The following is a 16,615-nucleotide window of genomic DNA, read 5'->3' as shown; positions in this document are numbered from 1 at the left end:
ACTTACCAGATTTGTATCCGCACTTTGATTCCATCAACGTCTATTGTCTTCATTTTAAAATCCACCCCTGAGAAAAAAAAAAAAAAAATGTAATTTACCTAGTACAATGTATTCACACACACACAAACCTGTAACTGTGGAAATTCATTTAAACACCTAGAAATTACACCTCTTGCACCTAGAAATTACACATTTTACCTAAACTTGAACTCTGGTGCTGAGATTTCCCTAGGTTAGAGCCTGGATATGTTCTCACTTTCACATTTTAGGTGTTCCCACAGCTTTGGAATTCCCCATCTCTTAGAATATATAATACATTTAAAATGAAATAGGAAGAGTGGAAGTTCCTCCTATGGGCTGCAGGTGCAAGACTTGAAACCAAAGTGTATATTTCTAACCACCTGGAGGCTGAATAATGTAGAAAAACACCCAGGCAGATATAAAAGACACAATCTAATGCAATTATTAATATACTCATCTTTTAATGCATGCAGTGTAAGTAGCTATATTTAAATTTGTATCAGCCTATTTCAGCACCTGTACAGCAAAGCTTAAAAGAGAAGAAGCAGCAGCACAATAAGCCAATCATGTGTCCTTCAGCCCTCATTTACATTGAATGCAGCTTTGAGATCACGCAACTTCATCTGAAATCGCACGATTTCAAAGCTGCATGTCAGTGCGACTTCAGGTGTGACTTTGAAGACATCTGTGCGGTTTCATGTATAGATGTCTATGCAAGTCACACCCAAAAATGCCAAAAGCAGTGCAGGAACTACTTTTTCAAATCCATGCGGCACAGCAAAATCAACGCCGTACCGATTTGAACAGTGCCATTGCCGACAATAGGGTGTGACTTGTCATGCGATTTGACCTATCAAATCGCATGACAAGTCGCTCCAATGTGAACAAGAGCTAGGTATAAGGAGCTATATTGATAAGAGCAGAGTGACAGATAGATGAGCTCATTAGTGTGCTGCTTCTCTGTTACAGTCCAGTCACAAGTTGGGATGGGGAGGAAACCTGCAAGTGAAAGTGATACAGCTTCAAAGAAAGGACTGTGCTGTGTGGCAGATCTGTGTAATATCCTTTGAGCAGGTAAAACAATTGTAAAAATGTTGGTTACTTTCTCTGACCCCCTATGTCACTGCAAAAATCAGAGTGTTGAAAGCTAGGGAAGATTTAACTCTCCAACAATATCAAAAATGCAAGTTTTAAACAGACTGGTCCTTTAAACAAAAAGAGCTAATTCATTTGGATATACATTTATTCCACATAAAAAACATTGAACACTGGTGATAGAAGGCACCCTCGTGAACATTTTACTATCTGCACATTCTTCAGCCTGGTGAAATATTCCCCTCCAACAACATCAGTGATTTACATGAATTCTGACAATGGAATGTCCAGACCTTTCAGCATTAATAAAAATATACAATAAAATTGATGTCAGAAGGCTCCCAACCATACTTGAAACACTTCCAGCAGGATCTGAGGACAATAGAGATCTGGCTTCAGTGCTCTAAACAGGAATGTACTGGTGTGGTGTATTCTGACTCAAACAAATTGCCTGAAAACAATAATTGTTGTAAATTTATATAGCACCATCATCTTTCATGGCCATACACTAAGTATTGGATAAAGCAATGGAGAGAGTAATATTATGGTGCATTCAATGATCCAAACACATAGCAACATGTAACAAAAAAAAAACAAAAAAAAAAAAAAAATAGGAAAGAGGGTGTTGCCCATACAAGCTTAAGCTGGCCATACCTGGATCAAAGTTTGGCAGGAACTGGCCAAATTTTGATCTATGTATGGGGAGGCTGGATCTACAGAAGTCGATCTACCGAATGACCGAAAGTTGGATTTTCCTCGCTTGATCAGCACCGCCGGCTATTCGCAGCAACGCTGGTCAGTGTATTCTGACGGCGGGGAATACAGAATATGGACTGTGTGGATGGGAAAAGCAAGTTTTTCTTTTCCTTCAACCGACTAGGTCATCTATGGGCTTCTTTACAGTCTAGTACATCCAAAGCCAAAACGTTTTAAGTTTTTGATAGAAGAGGGGAGGTTAAAATCCCTGTCAGGGGCAAAAAGCCCCTGTGTCCTATTGGGGAATATTTTCTTCACTCCATGTCTCATAGGCACAGCCAGATGTAAAAGAAAATTTGTCCAAACTATGGGAAACCCCCTCTTAGACAGTTGTCACCAGAACAAATGACCACCCTAAAATATTTTTCCTTTAAGCCTGTTTTGGTGACAATTCAGAATATTAGGATTTTTGACGGTTAATTCCTTTTCTTGGAGTACATTAGGTCATCGCCAATAAAGCCAGCAGCTGAGAAACAGGGTGGTAAACCTGTCCTTGAGACAAAAGATCTGGGGGAATCTGAAAAGGCCTGCCAAAGGTTTGCCAGGAGTCTGACAAGGTCTGGGTACCATGTTCTGCTAGTAGTTTGATTCAATGAAAATCACTGAAACAACCTCCATCTCGATCCTGGAGAGCAGGTAATGAAGTAGTTTCAGAGGAGAAATTATATATCAGGTTGAACTGATCCCACAGATTCACAGAAGCATCCACTGCTATGGCTAGAGGATCCCTGGACCTGGAGAAAAACTTGTTGTAGGAGGTCTATATCCAGAATTCTTCACTTTTGACAGAGGTCTTGAAACCCCTTTGGGTGAGGAGACCATTCTCCTGAGTTCCGGTGTTTGACAATATTCCACTCCTGGAATGTGCACAGTGGACAGGGCTGGAAAAGAGGCAAGAATGTCTCCCAGATGGAGGGAAGCAATGACTGACCTTGTAAACTCTATGCAGAACTTTTCTACCCGAAGTAAGGAGTTTATAACCCTTAGATCTAGTATGGGACAAACGCCCCCTTTCCCTTCGGGAATCTTGAACAGATTTGAGTGGAAACCTTGGAACCTTTCCTTTTAAAGAGCAATGAATGTGATCCCTTGACACAGGAGCTGCACCAGAAAAATGTCCCCGCTAATCATTGTGGGAACATTGGCAGGTTTGATAACATGAAGGAGGGCAGAGGCAGAGTTTGAAAATGTAGCTTGTAGGCCATGGACACCATGTTCTGGACCCAGGCGTTCAAAATGTCCTGGGTAGCTGCAAAGACCAAGAGACGTCACCCTACTCAGAGAAGTGAGAGGAGGACTTCTTGAGAGCGCAAGACTAGCAATGGAACTGGGTCCCAAGCTTGGGAGACCTTGGAAGCCTGGAAGATATGAAAAGAACCTCTGGAGTAGGTTTCCCAGACTGAGGCGTAGCCTTCTCTTGCTGGGGAAAAAAAGTGCTTTTTGCTCTGGTGATGTCTTTAATAAGGTAATCTAGGGCTGCTCTGCATACCAACATCTGAGTTCCTCACATGTGCACTGATAGGAGCGCCACTCTGGATATTAGGCATAAAATATCTGCTAGCTGTCCACTCAGTAGTGAAAGCCCACAGGCATGAGCTCCAGTTGTTGGGAAACTGAACCCTAAGGATAGATTCAGGATCCCTAGACACATCCTAAGACCAGACACCTAGGGTCTGGCAGATAAACATGGCTGCATTGTCAGTGTGCATGGCAGAGCCTGCAAAATAAGAATAAGGCATTTGAAAGGACTTTTAGTCTTTTATCCACAGAATCTTTGGCATGTCATCCACAGAAACAATCAGAGTTTTGTTAAGACAGGAAATGACTGGATCCAGTTCAGAAATGACCACTTTTTAAGGAGCCCTTTCTCAATAGATCACTGCTGGGCACAGTGTTTGGGAGGCGTAAACACTTTATCTGGATTAGGCCAATCACTATAAAAAAACAAAAATGACTGCACTCTGAAAGTTTTAACATGGTGGGGAGCCCTAAGAGAACCCAGGCCGATAACATTTGAGACAGCTGACGTAGGTTGCTCCAGGTCTAAACATGTGTGAACAGCGTCATTAAGGACCTAAATGGTATCTTTAAATACCGCAATATTCTTTTTGAGAACTGGTGCCCAAAACTGAACTGCATATTCCAGATGAGGTCTTACTAATGATTTGTACAGGGGCAAAATAATATCTTTCTCTCTGGAGTCCATACCTCTCTTAATACAAGAAAGGACTTTTCTCGCTTTGGAAACCGCAGCTTGGCATTGCATGCCATTATGGAGCTTATGACCTACCAAAACCCCCAGATCCTTCTCCACCATTGATTCCCCCAGTTGTACTTCTCCTAGTATGTATGATGTATGCATATTCTTAGCCTGCATAACTTTACATTTATCAACATTAAACCTCATTTGCCACTTTGTTGCCCAATTAGACAGTGCATTGAGGTCGGCTTGTAAATTGGAGACATCCTGTAAGGATGTTATTCCACTGCATAGCATAGTGTCATCTGCAAAGACAGAATAGTTACTTTTAATCCCAGACCCTATATTATTTATATAGATATTAAAAAGTAAGGGTCCCAGCACTGAACCTTGGGGTACACCGCTGATAACCTTAGACTATTCAGAGTTTGAGTCATTAACCACTACTCTCTGAATTCTGTCCTTTAGACAGTTTTCTATCCATTTACAAATTGATCTTTCCAAGCCCGTAGCCTTTACCTTACACATGAGCCGTGTGTGGGGAACTGTGTTAAACGCTTTTGCAAAGTCCAGGTATACCCACTATTTTTTTTTTTTTTTTTTTTTATGTATAAACAGGTGATACTTAAAAAATTAGAATATTCTGCAAAAGTTAATTTATTTCACTAATGCAACTTAAAAGGTGAAACTAATATATGAGATATGTAAAAGAAAATCAACCAGCGCAACAAAAAAAAAACCTAATTACAGCAGCTGAAATACTGAGGGTCAAAATATCAAATCCCACATAAGAATATAAAAAAGGCAGTACAGCGCAAAGAAAATAAAACTAACAAAAAAATTAAAAACAATAAATTAGCACAAAACAGCAAAATAATAGTCCTATGAAGATCCTCATAAGGCAAGTAGCTTGCAAGAGCACTAGCAAGTATCCAGTGAGATGAGTGATGAGTCAGACATGTATAGTGACTTTTGTGACACCCTCCACCAATAAGTGAATTGGCCGCTCACCTCATGCGGTAGACCCCTGAGTGAATCAGTCAGGTCAAATCAGCAGTTCCCTTATGGGTAATTAGGTCAGCAAACTCTCACAGCATAGAGAAGTGCGGAGCCGGTTGGGGGTAATAAGACATGGATATCCCCATCAACTCCAAAGAACGGTACATGGAATAGAAGTAATAATATCTAGTGCTATCTGATTGATCAAGGTATAATTTATTTAAAAAGTAAGAATACACTCACAAATCTCGCACTGTGCTAAGGATAAAGGCATCAGGTATCAAAATATGTCCACGAGGATCAGCGTTGTGAGACGCGGGTGACGTTACGAACAAGGTCACGTGATATCCGTACGTGTTACGCCCCTAAGGGGTGGGACTTAATCATGCATGCATGACGTTCGCCACACACTTTATAAGCCTAGTCAGCTGTTCGATCTGACCAATGGGAGTAAATGTGTACCGATCACCATAACAACCACCGGACAGAGGAACACTGACAATCAGGAAGTGAATAAAAAAGGAACTAAATCCCCATAAAGCACTGCGTTCAACAGTAACCAGAAAACAGTACGCAAAGACTGCCAATATGGCTAGAACATTGCTCATAGGTTAAAAAGCAAAAATTAAAACTAAAATATGCACCAGCATCCCTACTGATCGTCTTAAATGGCAATAACATGTATTATATTTCAATAAACATATTAAAAATTGATATAAAAATATCCATTAAAAATAAAAACAGAAATATATAAAAAAATATATGAGATAGACTCATTGCATGCAAAGCAAGATAGTTCAAGCTGTGATTTGTCATAATTGTGATGATTGTGGCTTACAGCTCATGAAAACCCAAAATCCACAATCTCAAAAAATTAGAATATTGTGAAAAGATGCAATATTCTAGGCTCAAAGTGTCCCACTCTAATCAGCTTATTAAGCCATAACACCTGCAAAGGGTCCTCTGCCAGGTCTCTCAGTCTGGTTCAGTAGAAATCATAAGCATGGGAAAGACTGCTGACCTGACAGTTGTGCAGAAAACCATCACTGACACCCTCCATAAGAAGGGAAAGCCTCAAAAGGTAATTGCAAAAGAAGTTGGATGTTCCCAAAGTGCTGTATCAAAGCACAATAATACAAAAGGTATGTGGAAGGGAAAAGTGTGGAAGAAAAAGGTGCACAAGCAGCAGGGATGACCTCAGCCTGAAAAAGATTGTCAGGAAAAGGCCATTTAAAAGTGTTAGGGACTTTCACAAGGAGTGGACTGAGGCTGGAGTCAGTGCATCAAGAGCCACCACACACAGACGTATCCTGGACATGGGCTTCGAATGTCGTATTCCTCTTGTCAAGTCACTCCTGAACAACAAACAACGTCAGAAGCGTCTTACCTGGTCTGTTGCTCAGTGGTCCAAAGTCCTTTTTTCTGATGAGAGCAAATTTTGCATCTCATTTGGAAACCAAGGACCCAGAGTATGGAGGAAGAACGAAGAGGCACACACTGCAAGATGCTTGAAGTCCAGCGTGAAGTTTCCACAGTCTGTGTGGATTTGAGGAGCGTGTCCTCTGCTGGTGTTGGTCCACTGTGCTTTATTAAGTCCAGGGTCAACGCATCCTCCTACCAGGAGATTTTGGAGCACTTCATGCTTCCTTCCACAGACGAGCTTTATGGGGATGCTGACTTCATTTTCCAGCAGGACTTGGCACCTGCCCACACTACCAAAAGCACCAAAACCTGGTTCAATGACCGTGGGATTACTGTGCTTGATTGGCCAGCAAACTTGCCTGACCTGAACCCCATAGAGAATCTATAGGGCATTGCCAAGAGAAAGGTGAGAGACATGAGACTGAACAATGCAGAAGAGCTGAAGGCCACTATTGAAGCATCCTGGTCTTCCATAACACCTCAGCAGTGCCACAGGCTGATAGCTTCCATGCCACGGCGCTTTGAGGCAGTAATTGCTGCAAAAGGGGCCCAAACCAAGTACTGAGTTCATATGCATGCTTATACTTTTCAGAGGTCCGATATTGTTCTATGTACAATCCTTGTTTTATTGATTGCATGTAATATTCTAATTTTCTGAGATTGTGAATTTGGGGTTTTCGTGAGCTGTAAGCCATAATCATCACAATTATGACAAATTACGGCTTGAACTATCTTGCTTTGCATGTAATGAGTCTATCTCATATATTAGTTTCACCTTTTAAGTTGCATTATTGAAATAAATTATATTCAAATTTTTCGAGTATCACCCGTATAAGCCTCGGTTCACACTTGTTTGGTGCGAGACACTGCACATGATTTGGATAGGAATTGCACGCCATTTCTGTTCAAATCACATGTGATTCTTGGCAGTGCGATTTGAGCCCATTCATTTTGTATGGGCTCAATTCACAATGCACCACACGCAAAAGGTGCAGGCACCTTCTTTTTTTTTTTTTTGGCGCACCAGAATCGTATGTGTGTGTGAACACCCATGCAATCTGATTCTTGCAATCGCACTGCGTTTTGTTACCTGATTTGTTCGATTTTAATGCGTTACGGGAAACGCTTAGGATTCGCTTACATCACATATATGTGAACCGGGGCTTATGGAAAAAAAAATAGTTTGTGTCATAAATCTAAGCAAATAAAAATGCCAGGAGAGTACAAAAACCCCTGCAATTACCTCTTTTTGGAAAGAAGTTACCCCAAGGTGATTTTATTTTTTGCCACAATTTTTTGGGAAATAAAGAAAGATGCTGGTTTTGCTTCTGTACATTCTGTGTTTGAAATGCACTGTTCAATGGACAGTGCATTCACAGTACAGTGCTCGCATGTGTGCTAAGGAGCACAAAAAATGATGTTTTAAATTGTTGTGCTACTGTGATCTGTCTGTTCATGTAAAAGTTCACACTACTGCAATACAATTTTGATGAGATTTTCAGTGCGATTATGTAGTGGCGAGTTTGGATGTGGTTAGCATATGCTGTGGAGTCAAATCACACTAAATTTTAACCAAAGTAGCACAGGAACCTTTTCCACAATCGCATCACACAGAATGGCATTGATGTGAATGAACAGCATTGAAAATTATGTGATTTCTCCTCTCATGCGATTCTGTGTGACTCTAGTTGCATCAGAAATCACACCAGTGTGTACACTAAGCGTCGGTTCACATTAGAAGCGGCACGACTTGCAGGTCGCCTCACTGAGGCGACCTGCACACGACTGCCGCGGCGACTTGCAAGACGACTTCTGTATAGAAGTCTATGCAAGTCGCCCCCAAAGTAGTACAGGAACCTTTCTTCTAAGTCGGAGAGACTTGCGTCGCTCCGATTAGAACGGTTCCATTGTACAGAACGGGAGGCGACTTGTCAGGCGGCTAGGTCGCCTGACAAGTCGCCCCCGTGTGAACCGGCTCTTAGGGATTGATGTGGATAAAGAATAATTTCAGCTAACAATATTTGTAAACAATTTGTTCGTATACAATATGCATCAAAACTACACTATAATGTCAAAAGTATTGGGACGCCTGCCTTTACACACGCAGAAGCTTCAGCTCTTTTGGGAAGGTTGTCCACAAGGTTTAGGAGTGTGCTATGGGAATGTTTGACCATTCTTTCAGAACGCATTTGTAAGGTCAGGCATTGATGTTGGACGAAAAGGCCTGGCTCGCAGTCTCCACTCTAATTCATCCCAAAAGGTGTTCTATCGGGTTGAGGTTGGGGACTCTGTGCAGGCCAGTCAAGTTCCTCCACCCCAAACTCGCTCATCCATGTCTTTATGGACCTTGCATTGTGCACTGATGTGTAGTCATGTTGGAACAGGAAGGGGGCCATCCCCAAACTGTTCCCACAAAGTTGGGAGCATGAAATTGTCCAATATGTCTTGGTATGCTGACGCCTTAAGAGTTCTCTTCACTGGAATTAAGGGGCCAAGCCCAACTCCTGAAAAACAACCCCACACCATAATCTCCCCTCCACCAAATTATTTGGACCAGTGCACAAAGCAAAACCAATAAATGAATATATTTTATCCTGTGCCCTCTTGATTATTGTGTAATACTAATGCCCTGTACACACCATCGGACATTGATCGGACATTCTGACAACAAAATCCATCTGATTTTTTCCGACAGATTTTGGGTCAAACTTGTCTTGCATACACACGGTCGCACAAAGTTGTCGGAAAATCTGATCGTTCTGAACGCGGTGACGTAAAACACGTACGTTGGGACTATAAACAGGGCAGTAGCCAATAGCTTTCGTCTCTTAATTTATTCTGAGCATGTGTGGCACTTTGTGCGTCAGATTTGTGTACACACGATCGGAATTTAAACGATATGCTTATGCTGTGGGACAATTTTGAATCTTGCTCTCAAACTTTGTGTGTCGGAAATTCCGACGGAAAAAGTCCATGGAGCCCACACACGATCGGAATTTCCGACAACACAATCCGATCGCACTTTTTCCATCGGAAAATCCGACCATGTGTACAGGGCATAATACAAATTTTGAAGGCAGCAAGCCAAATGATTGTGTTCCCACAACTAATCAACTAATAAAGAGTAAACATGAACATTTTTTGGCTCAAACATTCCTATAGACACATTCCTAAACCTTGTGGACAGCCTTCTCAGAAGATTTGAAGCTGTTATAGCTGCAAAGGGTGGGCCAACTCAATATTGAACCATAAGGACTAATGGGGCATACACACGGTCGGACTTTTTGACCGGACTGGTCCGACGGACGCTGACGGACCGAATCCGGCAGACAATCCGACCGTGTGTGGCCTGCATGGGACTTCCAACGGACCGTTTCAGTCGGAAATCCGACGTACTTTAGATTTGAACCCTGCTTCAAATCTTTAAGTCGTAAACTCCGCCGGACTCAGTTCCTGACGGAAAGCCAGTTCGTCTGTATGCTGGTCTGATGGACCAGATACTACGCACAGGCAGGGTACTGCATCTCGTGCTCGTTGCAATAGGAAAAACACATTTTCCTATTGCGGCGAGCACGGGGCATACCAGGCCCTTAGGTCTGGCATGGATTTTAAGGGGAACCCCCTACGCCGAGAAAACGGCGTGGGGTCCCCCCCAAAATCCATACCAGACCTCGATCCGAGCATGCAGCCCGGCCGGTCAGGAAAGGGGGTGGGGACAAGCGAGCGCCCCCCCTCCTGAACCGTACCAGGCCGCATGCCCTCAACATGGGGGGTGGGTGCTTTGGGGGAGGGGGCGCCCTGCGCCCTGCGCACTGCCCATGTTGATGAGGACAAGGGCCTCTTCCCGACAACCCTGGCCGTTGGTTGTCAGGGTCTGCGGGCGGGGGGCTTATCGGAATCCGGGAGCCCCGTTTAATAAGAGGGTCCCCAAATCCCGGCCCCCCACCCTATGTGAATGAGTATGGGGTACATGGTACCCCTACCCATTTGCCTAGGGAAAAAGTGTCAATAAAAAAACACTACACAGGTTTTTAAAGTAATTAATTAGACAGCTCCGGGGGTCTTCTTCCAGCTTCGGGGGTCTTCTTCCTACTTCGGGGGTCTCTCCGGTTCTTCTCCGCGCTCTCCGGGTCTTCTGCTGGGCTCCTCCGCTATCTTCTGCTCTTTTGCCGCTCTTTCGCTAGCAGGGGCCCGGACTTCTGCCTTCTGCTTTCTTCTCTTCTTCTTTTCTTCTGATGTTGACACGACGCTCTCTCCGGCTGGTATGCTCTCTGAGCGCTCCGATGTGACTTATATAGGCGGTGACCCCGCCCCCTTATGCCATCACAGTCCCTGGGCATGCTGGGACTGTGACGTTTTAGGGGGCGTGGGCAACATCACCCGGTGACCACGCCCCTAAAAAGGAGCAGCATTCATTCCCTCAGTGGCTTTATTCATAGAGAGCATGCCTAATGGCGATAATTCTTCTATGCTCGCTAGATAACCCATCGTGCTCTGGGAAAATGTCATGTTTTACATTTTTATTACAAAACAAAGATTGCAGATGTATAGAAAAAAACAAAAAAAAACAATCAAAAATGTATAAATGGTATAAATGCACAAATATAAAGTAGAACCAAGAAAATTATAGCTTTCTTTTAACATGTTGTTAACTAAATAATAGCATTGCAAGGCACACAATAAATAACAAACGAGGTACCTGCTATTTTTGGCAACTTCTGGGCTGACATTTTGAGCTTTGTGGCTCCCACAGTTTAGCAGTATTAGAGGCAGGGCTGTCTTTAATATTAATTAACTCTCTCTCTCAGACAGCGGTGAAAAAACAGCAGGCGCACATGCACAGTAAACTAGCAGAGAGGGCAGGCAGATGAGTCAGGAAGAAAAGGAGGATTGGTTGCCCAGCTACACTTGGAAAACAATTTGCGGGGCTCAAGCAGCAGCTGCTTTGGGCCCCACAACAATGACTAGGCCCGGGGGAGCTACCCCCTTTGCCCTGCGTTAAAGACAGCCCTGATTAGAGGTACTAAAGGCATAAAGATAATTTCAGGACAAAATGCTAGCTGTAAGAAGTTGTGTCTACTGCTTTAATGCAATTGTTTCTGCTGCCTAGTAGCTGTCCACTTTTTCAGGAAGCAGTGAAATTCATATCTTTGAGTGGCCATAATCCTTGAAATGCAAGGGTAAAACTACATACTCGCAATGTAAGGAGTAACCTAAATAAAAAGAATGTATTTATTTAGAGTGGAGGACAATACGAAAGACTGTTTCCTGCTGGAATAGCACTTTATTGTTCAACTACCAAGTAGGGAGATTGGATACGTTTACAGGTAATGTAGAAAATTATTTTAAAGTAAATCTATGACTAGCCTGGGGAATTCAAATTGAATATGAAACACATATTCCTGTGAAAGTCTATTTTGCTTGTCTCTTTCCTATGCTAGCTATCAGTGTTTTCATGTGATAGCCCGCCTTACTGACCAATAGGAGATCCATGTGTGTGGGTTGGCCATTTATACAATAAAAAAGTGATCATTTGTATACAATAAGCTACCCATATCTCTGGATCTGACGATTGCTTTGGCATGTGGTTTTACCTTTGCTTATGTTTTTGTCCACTATATGCTCCTAGGTTTGCATCAAGTTTGCTTTTTAGCTCTTTTTACATAACCTTTTTAAAACACCATGCGCAGACACCTATTTAAACATATTTTATGACATCTTTGCTACAGTATTTATAATGCAAACACTTCAATTTGTCTTCTAACTTGATAGAACCTGTTTAGTATGTCACATCTGCTCTTCCAACTCCATAAAATGTGTTAAAAATCTCAAGACAAATTATAATAGTGTTGAGCGCTTCACACATTTTGTTCTCACATATTAAAAAAGCGGTCTGCAAAATGAAATACATTTGTGGGTACAAAATACTTAATTTTTTTCCTTAGGAAACTATGTGAAATTAATTTGTATCAGATTTAATCATGTAAAGTTTACAGAGGATAACAAGGTTGAATCATAAGTAGGTCATTTTAAAGGACAATTTATTGGAGAAAACCTATTGGACCATACCCAAGTCTCCAAAAATAAAAAGGGCCGGGTGGGAGATCAGGGGGAGACTGCACATGCATAGTTTTAAATCTCTGCAAGCAAAAACTTTTAAATTTCTTAAAAAAACTGAATAAAACTTACAAGTCAGGCACTGTAACCCAGCCAGGCACTGTAACCTGGCCATCGCTGACTTTTTACACACACACTGGAATACCAGGCACTGGGTTACAGTGCCTGACTTGTATGTTTTATTTTAGTTTTTTAAGAAAATTAAAAGTTTTTGCTTGCGGAGAGCAGTATATTTGTTCTTTTATTTACATGATCAATGTGGCTCTGGAGTTTGGTTGTCCTGCACTTGGTATTTTGAAATTGGCATCGCTTATAAAGAAATTACCCATCAGGATCTGTTGTCTGTTTCGGCTGACCACTAACACGCTATTACACGCTATGAGGGAAAGGGCATATGACCCTCTGTAATTAAAGGGTCCATTCTGTGAGGTGAGCGGCCATTTCTTGCATTGGTGGAGGTCTACCCACGAAGTCACCTGCATGTTTACCATATTGTAGCACCATTGAAGATATCACACATTGGTGGACCTTTGACATATGGACTTATTATTAGTGCTGCACTGTCTTTTTATATCTCCCAAAGAAACACAGACAGCAATAATACCTTACAATGTTTCAAATCCTTCCCTACTCTACACAACTCTAATGCCCCGTTGTCGGAAATTCCGATCGTGTGTACACAAATCCGACGGACAAAGTGCCACGCATGCTCAGAATAAATAAAGAGATGAAAGCTATTGGCCACTGCCCCGTTTAAAGTCCCGACGTACGTGTTTTACGTCACCGCGTTTAGACCGATCGGATTTTCCGACAACTTTGTGCGACCGTGTGTAGACAAAACAAGTTTGAGCCAACATCCGTCGGAAAAAATCCTAGGATTTTGTTGTCGGAATGTCCAAACAAAGTCCGACCGTGTGTACGCCCTATAACTCTGCTGCCCAAGGCACAGGCCCACAAGATCATACAGTGTACATACACTTAAAAGTTCATTTGACACTGAACCACTTATATGCACTTTTATTCAGAATTTGCCCAGATATGTGACAGATTTACCTTTAATTTGGTGGATCACTTGAAAGTGATAACATGTTTTTTCTGTTTTAATATCTACTCACGCTATATCTTGTATACAAGTGTTGGGGTTAGAAGGCCTTTTGAACACTGGAGAGCACTGACTTCATTACACAAAACAGGAACGATAGAGTGAGGAGCTGATCTTCCAAACATTTGAAGAATGAAAGACTAATGTGATCTGTACATTTATATTTAATATAATATAAATATATTTTATAGGAGAATTAACTTAGCAAATGTCAGCATGATACACAGTAAGGTGTGTAAGGCCCTCAATGAAGAGTTATTACATGAGATCATTGTCAGGCTCCCTGTGATTCATATATTGGGAACTATATGAAAATAGTTATTTTTTATTACAATCACATGCAACCGAAAGAATAGCTGTCATGTTGAGGCTTGACAACTGAGACTCCATTAACAAAGCTAAATCTCAGTGATATGTACACTTCTATAAAACTATCAAACACCTCCATTCATTTCAGTTTTATAGTCTTTCAAATAACTGGCTTTAAATGGCATTATACTGATATGCCTCCCATTGAATTCTAAGTTCTTAATTTATCTATGTATGACTACTGAATTCCTGTAAAGAGACTTTGTCTCTAAAAACTAAAAAAAAAATAAAAATAAAACTGCCACATTCATGCCATGTAGGCACTTAGATGTACCTACATACTGTTAGAAACTTAAAAACAATGCAGATAAGGCAGAACCCTGACTGGCAACATTCTGACACATACACGTCTCAGAGCTAACAGCTAAGCCATCAAATTCTTTTCGGACCATCACTATGATGGGCCTCGTCATTAATGAACAGGAATGTGTAAAAGGCAGAGGCAAGGGCAAGCTTTGCCACCAGTGCTAGATTTTTTCATAGCCAACATAGCCCACTGCCTAGGTATGCAGGGATGCCAGGAGCATTGATTAGCCATTCACATTTCATGTGATTGACTGTCACTAAAACATGTAGCACCCTCTAGTGTGTGCTAGAAGTAAGAGTAGGAAAAAACACCTGAGTCACAGAATTTATTCAGGGTTATATGAGGCCAGAGCTGGATGACTCATCTTGGCAGCTCTCTCTGATACCCCCCCAGTCTAGAAGGTTGGAGAATCTTCTAGAACTAAAGGGTGGGGGTTAGGAGGGGCTGCCATGTAGATTTGAGGGGCCTCAGCCAATCCGCAGAAAGTGGGCCGGCAGGGGACTGAGACTTCCCCATAAATAGACATGGGTCATGCCACCAGGGGCAGTCAGGTGGAAGATGTAGATGCAGTGCTGAGGAGGCTGTCGGTGGCCCTGAGGGGTGCCCCCTAGTCTGGGGGGGTGACCTGCCTTGGGCCGGGGCTAGAGTGCTGGGGAGATCCTGCCAAAGACACAAGGAAGGAATCCTTCCTGGAGGCACGGAAGCAAGGAGAGGACATGGTAAGTAGATTAACACTGGTGGGGGCCAACAAAGGGGGGAGACTGCCACATGTAGCCAGTCTCCCTTGAAGACAGCAGTGGGCTTAAGTCTTCAGTCCTTCCCCTGAGAGATCTCCGGAGAGTCAGTCGGGTGGACTGGTGTGAGTGTCAGCCAGGAGGGCTGGTAAAGAGGCTACTGTAGCCAGGTGGGCTGGCAGGGCCTGGAGAGGTGGTGCTGGGATCAGAGACCACAAAGGAAACAGGAGGGAAAAGTTATATGCTGTGTTACTCCACGTGTGCTATTGTCAAGGGACTGTGAGTTCCTGTCTGTAATGGTCTGTTACTGAACTGACAAGGAAACTGTCAAGTTCACCCAGGAGTGTACCAGCAGAAGCTGAGCAAGAGCGTGCAGGAGGAAAGTGAGAAGGAGACTGTATATAGCTGTATATAGGAAGTTGTCCCTGAAGGTTGCTGAAGTCAAGTGGGCATCCCATAACTTCCCATCTCTATCCAAGTTGTTAACCCTCTACAGGGCTGTCCCAAAACATTGTGCTGCCTGGGTTCAAGAATGAAATTCACACACCTGAGCTCGTCATGTGTGCTCAGGTGTTTAACAGCCGCGCACCAGACTCTGTGCGAGCATCCTCACGCCCGGCAACTATGACTATGTGTGTTGAGGGCAACAGGGTAGCAGATCAGCCCGGGGGGGCAGTTGTTACTGGGCCCAGTCCACCTCTGGATGACACACAAAACTGCTTGAAAAAAAATCTTGGGTGTCAGTTTGCCGCCCCTCTCAAAGTGCCACTTGGGTCCTATGGACCCAGTGGGCCCCTTGGTGGGGCCGGCCCTCTAATAAACAAAAACAAAGATATGGACTGTTTTCTGTCTGTGAGTATTCGGTGTGCCTAGCTGTGCAGGAGTGGGGAATCCCTTTCATCCGCAACTCCTACGTGGGGTGTGCTACACACATTTTTGTGTATAATAAAGAATTCCGAACTTCCTCCCCATCTGCCAGTGAAATGCCAGGTCCTCATTGTCACTGTCTCTGCATAGTTTATGCAAAAAAAAAAACCCCAAAAAAACAAAAAAAAAAACCATAAACCCACAACAAATACAAAAGGGTAGATAACCCAGCCCTGGTACAGTCTTGCCTAGACAGATATGCCCACTACATTACCCTCCAGCCGGAGGTGTGGTTTACAGTAATTCCATGCTGTGACTCCCCGCTCTATCATACCGGAGAATGTATGCTCATGTGGTCCTTCCCTCCCCAATTCCCCCCACACCCTCACCAGGAAATACAGTAACCTCTAGGTATATGAATAGGTTGTCTATTGAGTAAATCCTTACATTGGTCTCCAGTTAGCCCGCACTCTTCTAGCACTCCAAATACTTATCCTTCAGACCTCTGCAGGAAACCCCAGGATCAGTGACTGTAGCTGATCATATAGTTAGTCCGAAACTGTGCCTACAGAAGCCATGCACCCCCCCCCCAAACCTTGTCAAATTTGGCTAGAGCCCCTCTGCTT

The 16,615-nt window shown here is 42.9% G+C and overlaps 1 protein-coding gene across 1 annotated transcript in view; it reads right to left on the bottom strand.

Annotated features, from left to right (window-relative positions):
- Positions 1-16,615, bottom strand: part of RAB15 (RAB15, member RAS oncogene family) — a 147,818-nt gene that overhangs the window by 102,804 nt on the left and 28,399 nt on the right. The window contains exon 2 of the mRNA XM_073609972.1: positions 7-67. Within this exon, the coding sequence (XP_073466073.1) occupies positions 7-67 (61 nt within the window). The remainder of the gene's footprint in view (positions 1-6; positions 68-16,615) is intronic.

Source organism: Aquarana catesbeiana, linkage group LG13 (genome assembly GCF_042186555.1).
Source record: "Aquarana catesbeiana isolate 2022-GZ linkage group LG13, ASM4218655v1, whole genome shotgun sequence".
Taxonomy (NCBI): Eukaryota; Metazoa; Chordata; class Amphibia; order Anura; family Ranidae; genus Aquarana; species Aquarana catesbeiana.
Note: the sequence above shows the minus strand (reverse complement) of the source record. Positions and strands in the feature narration are given on the sequence as shown.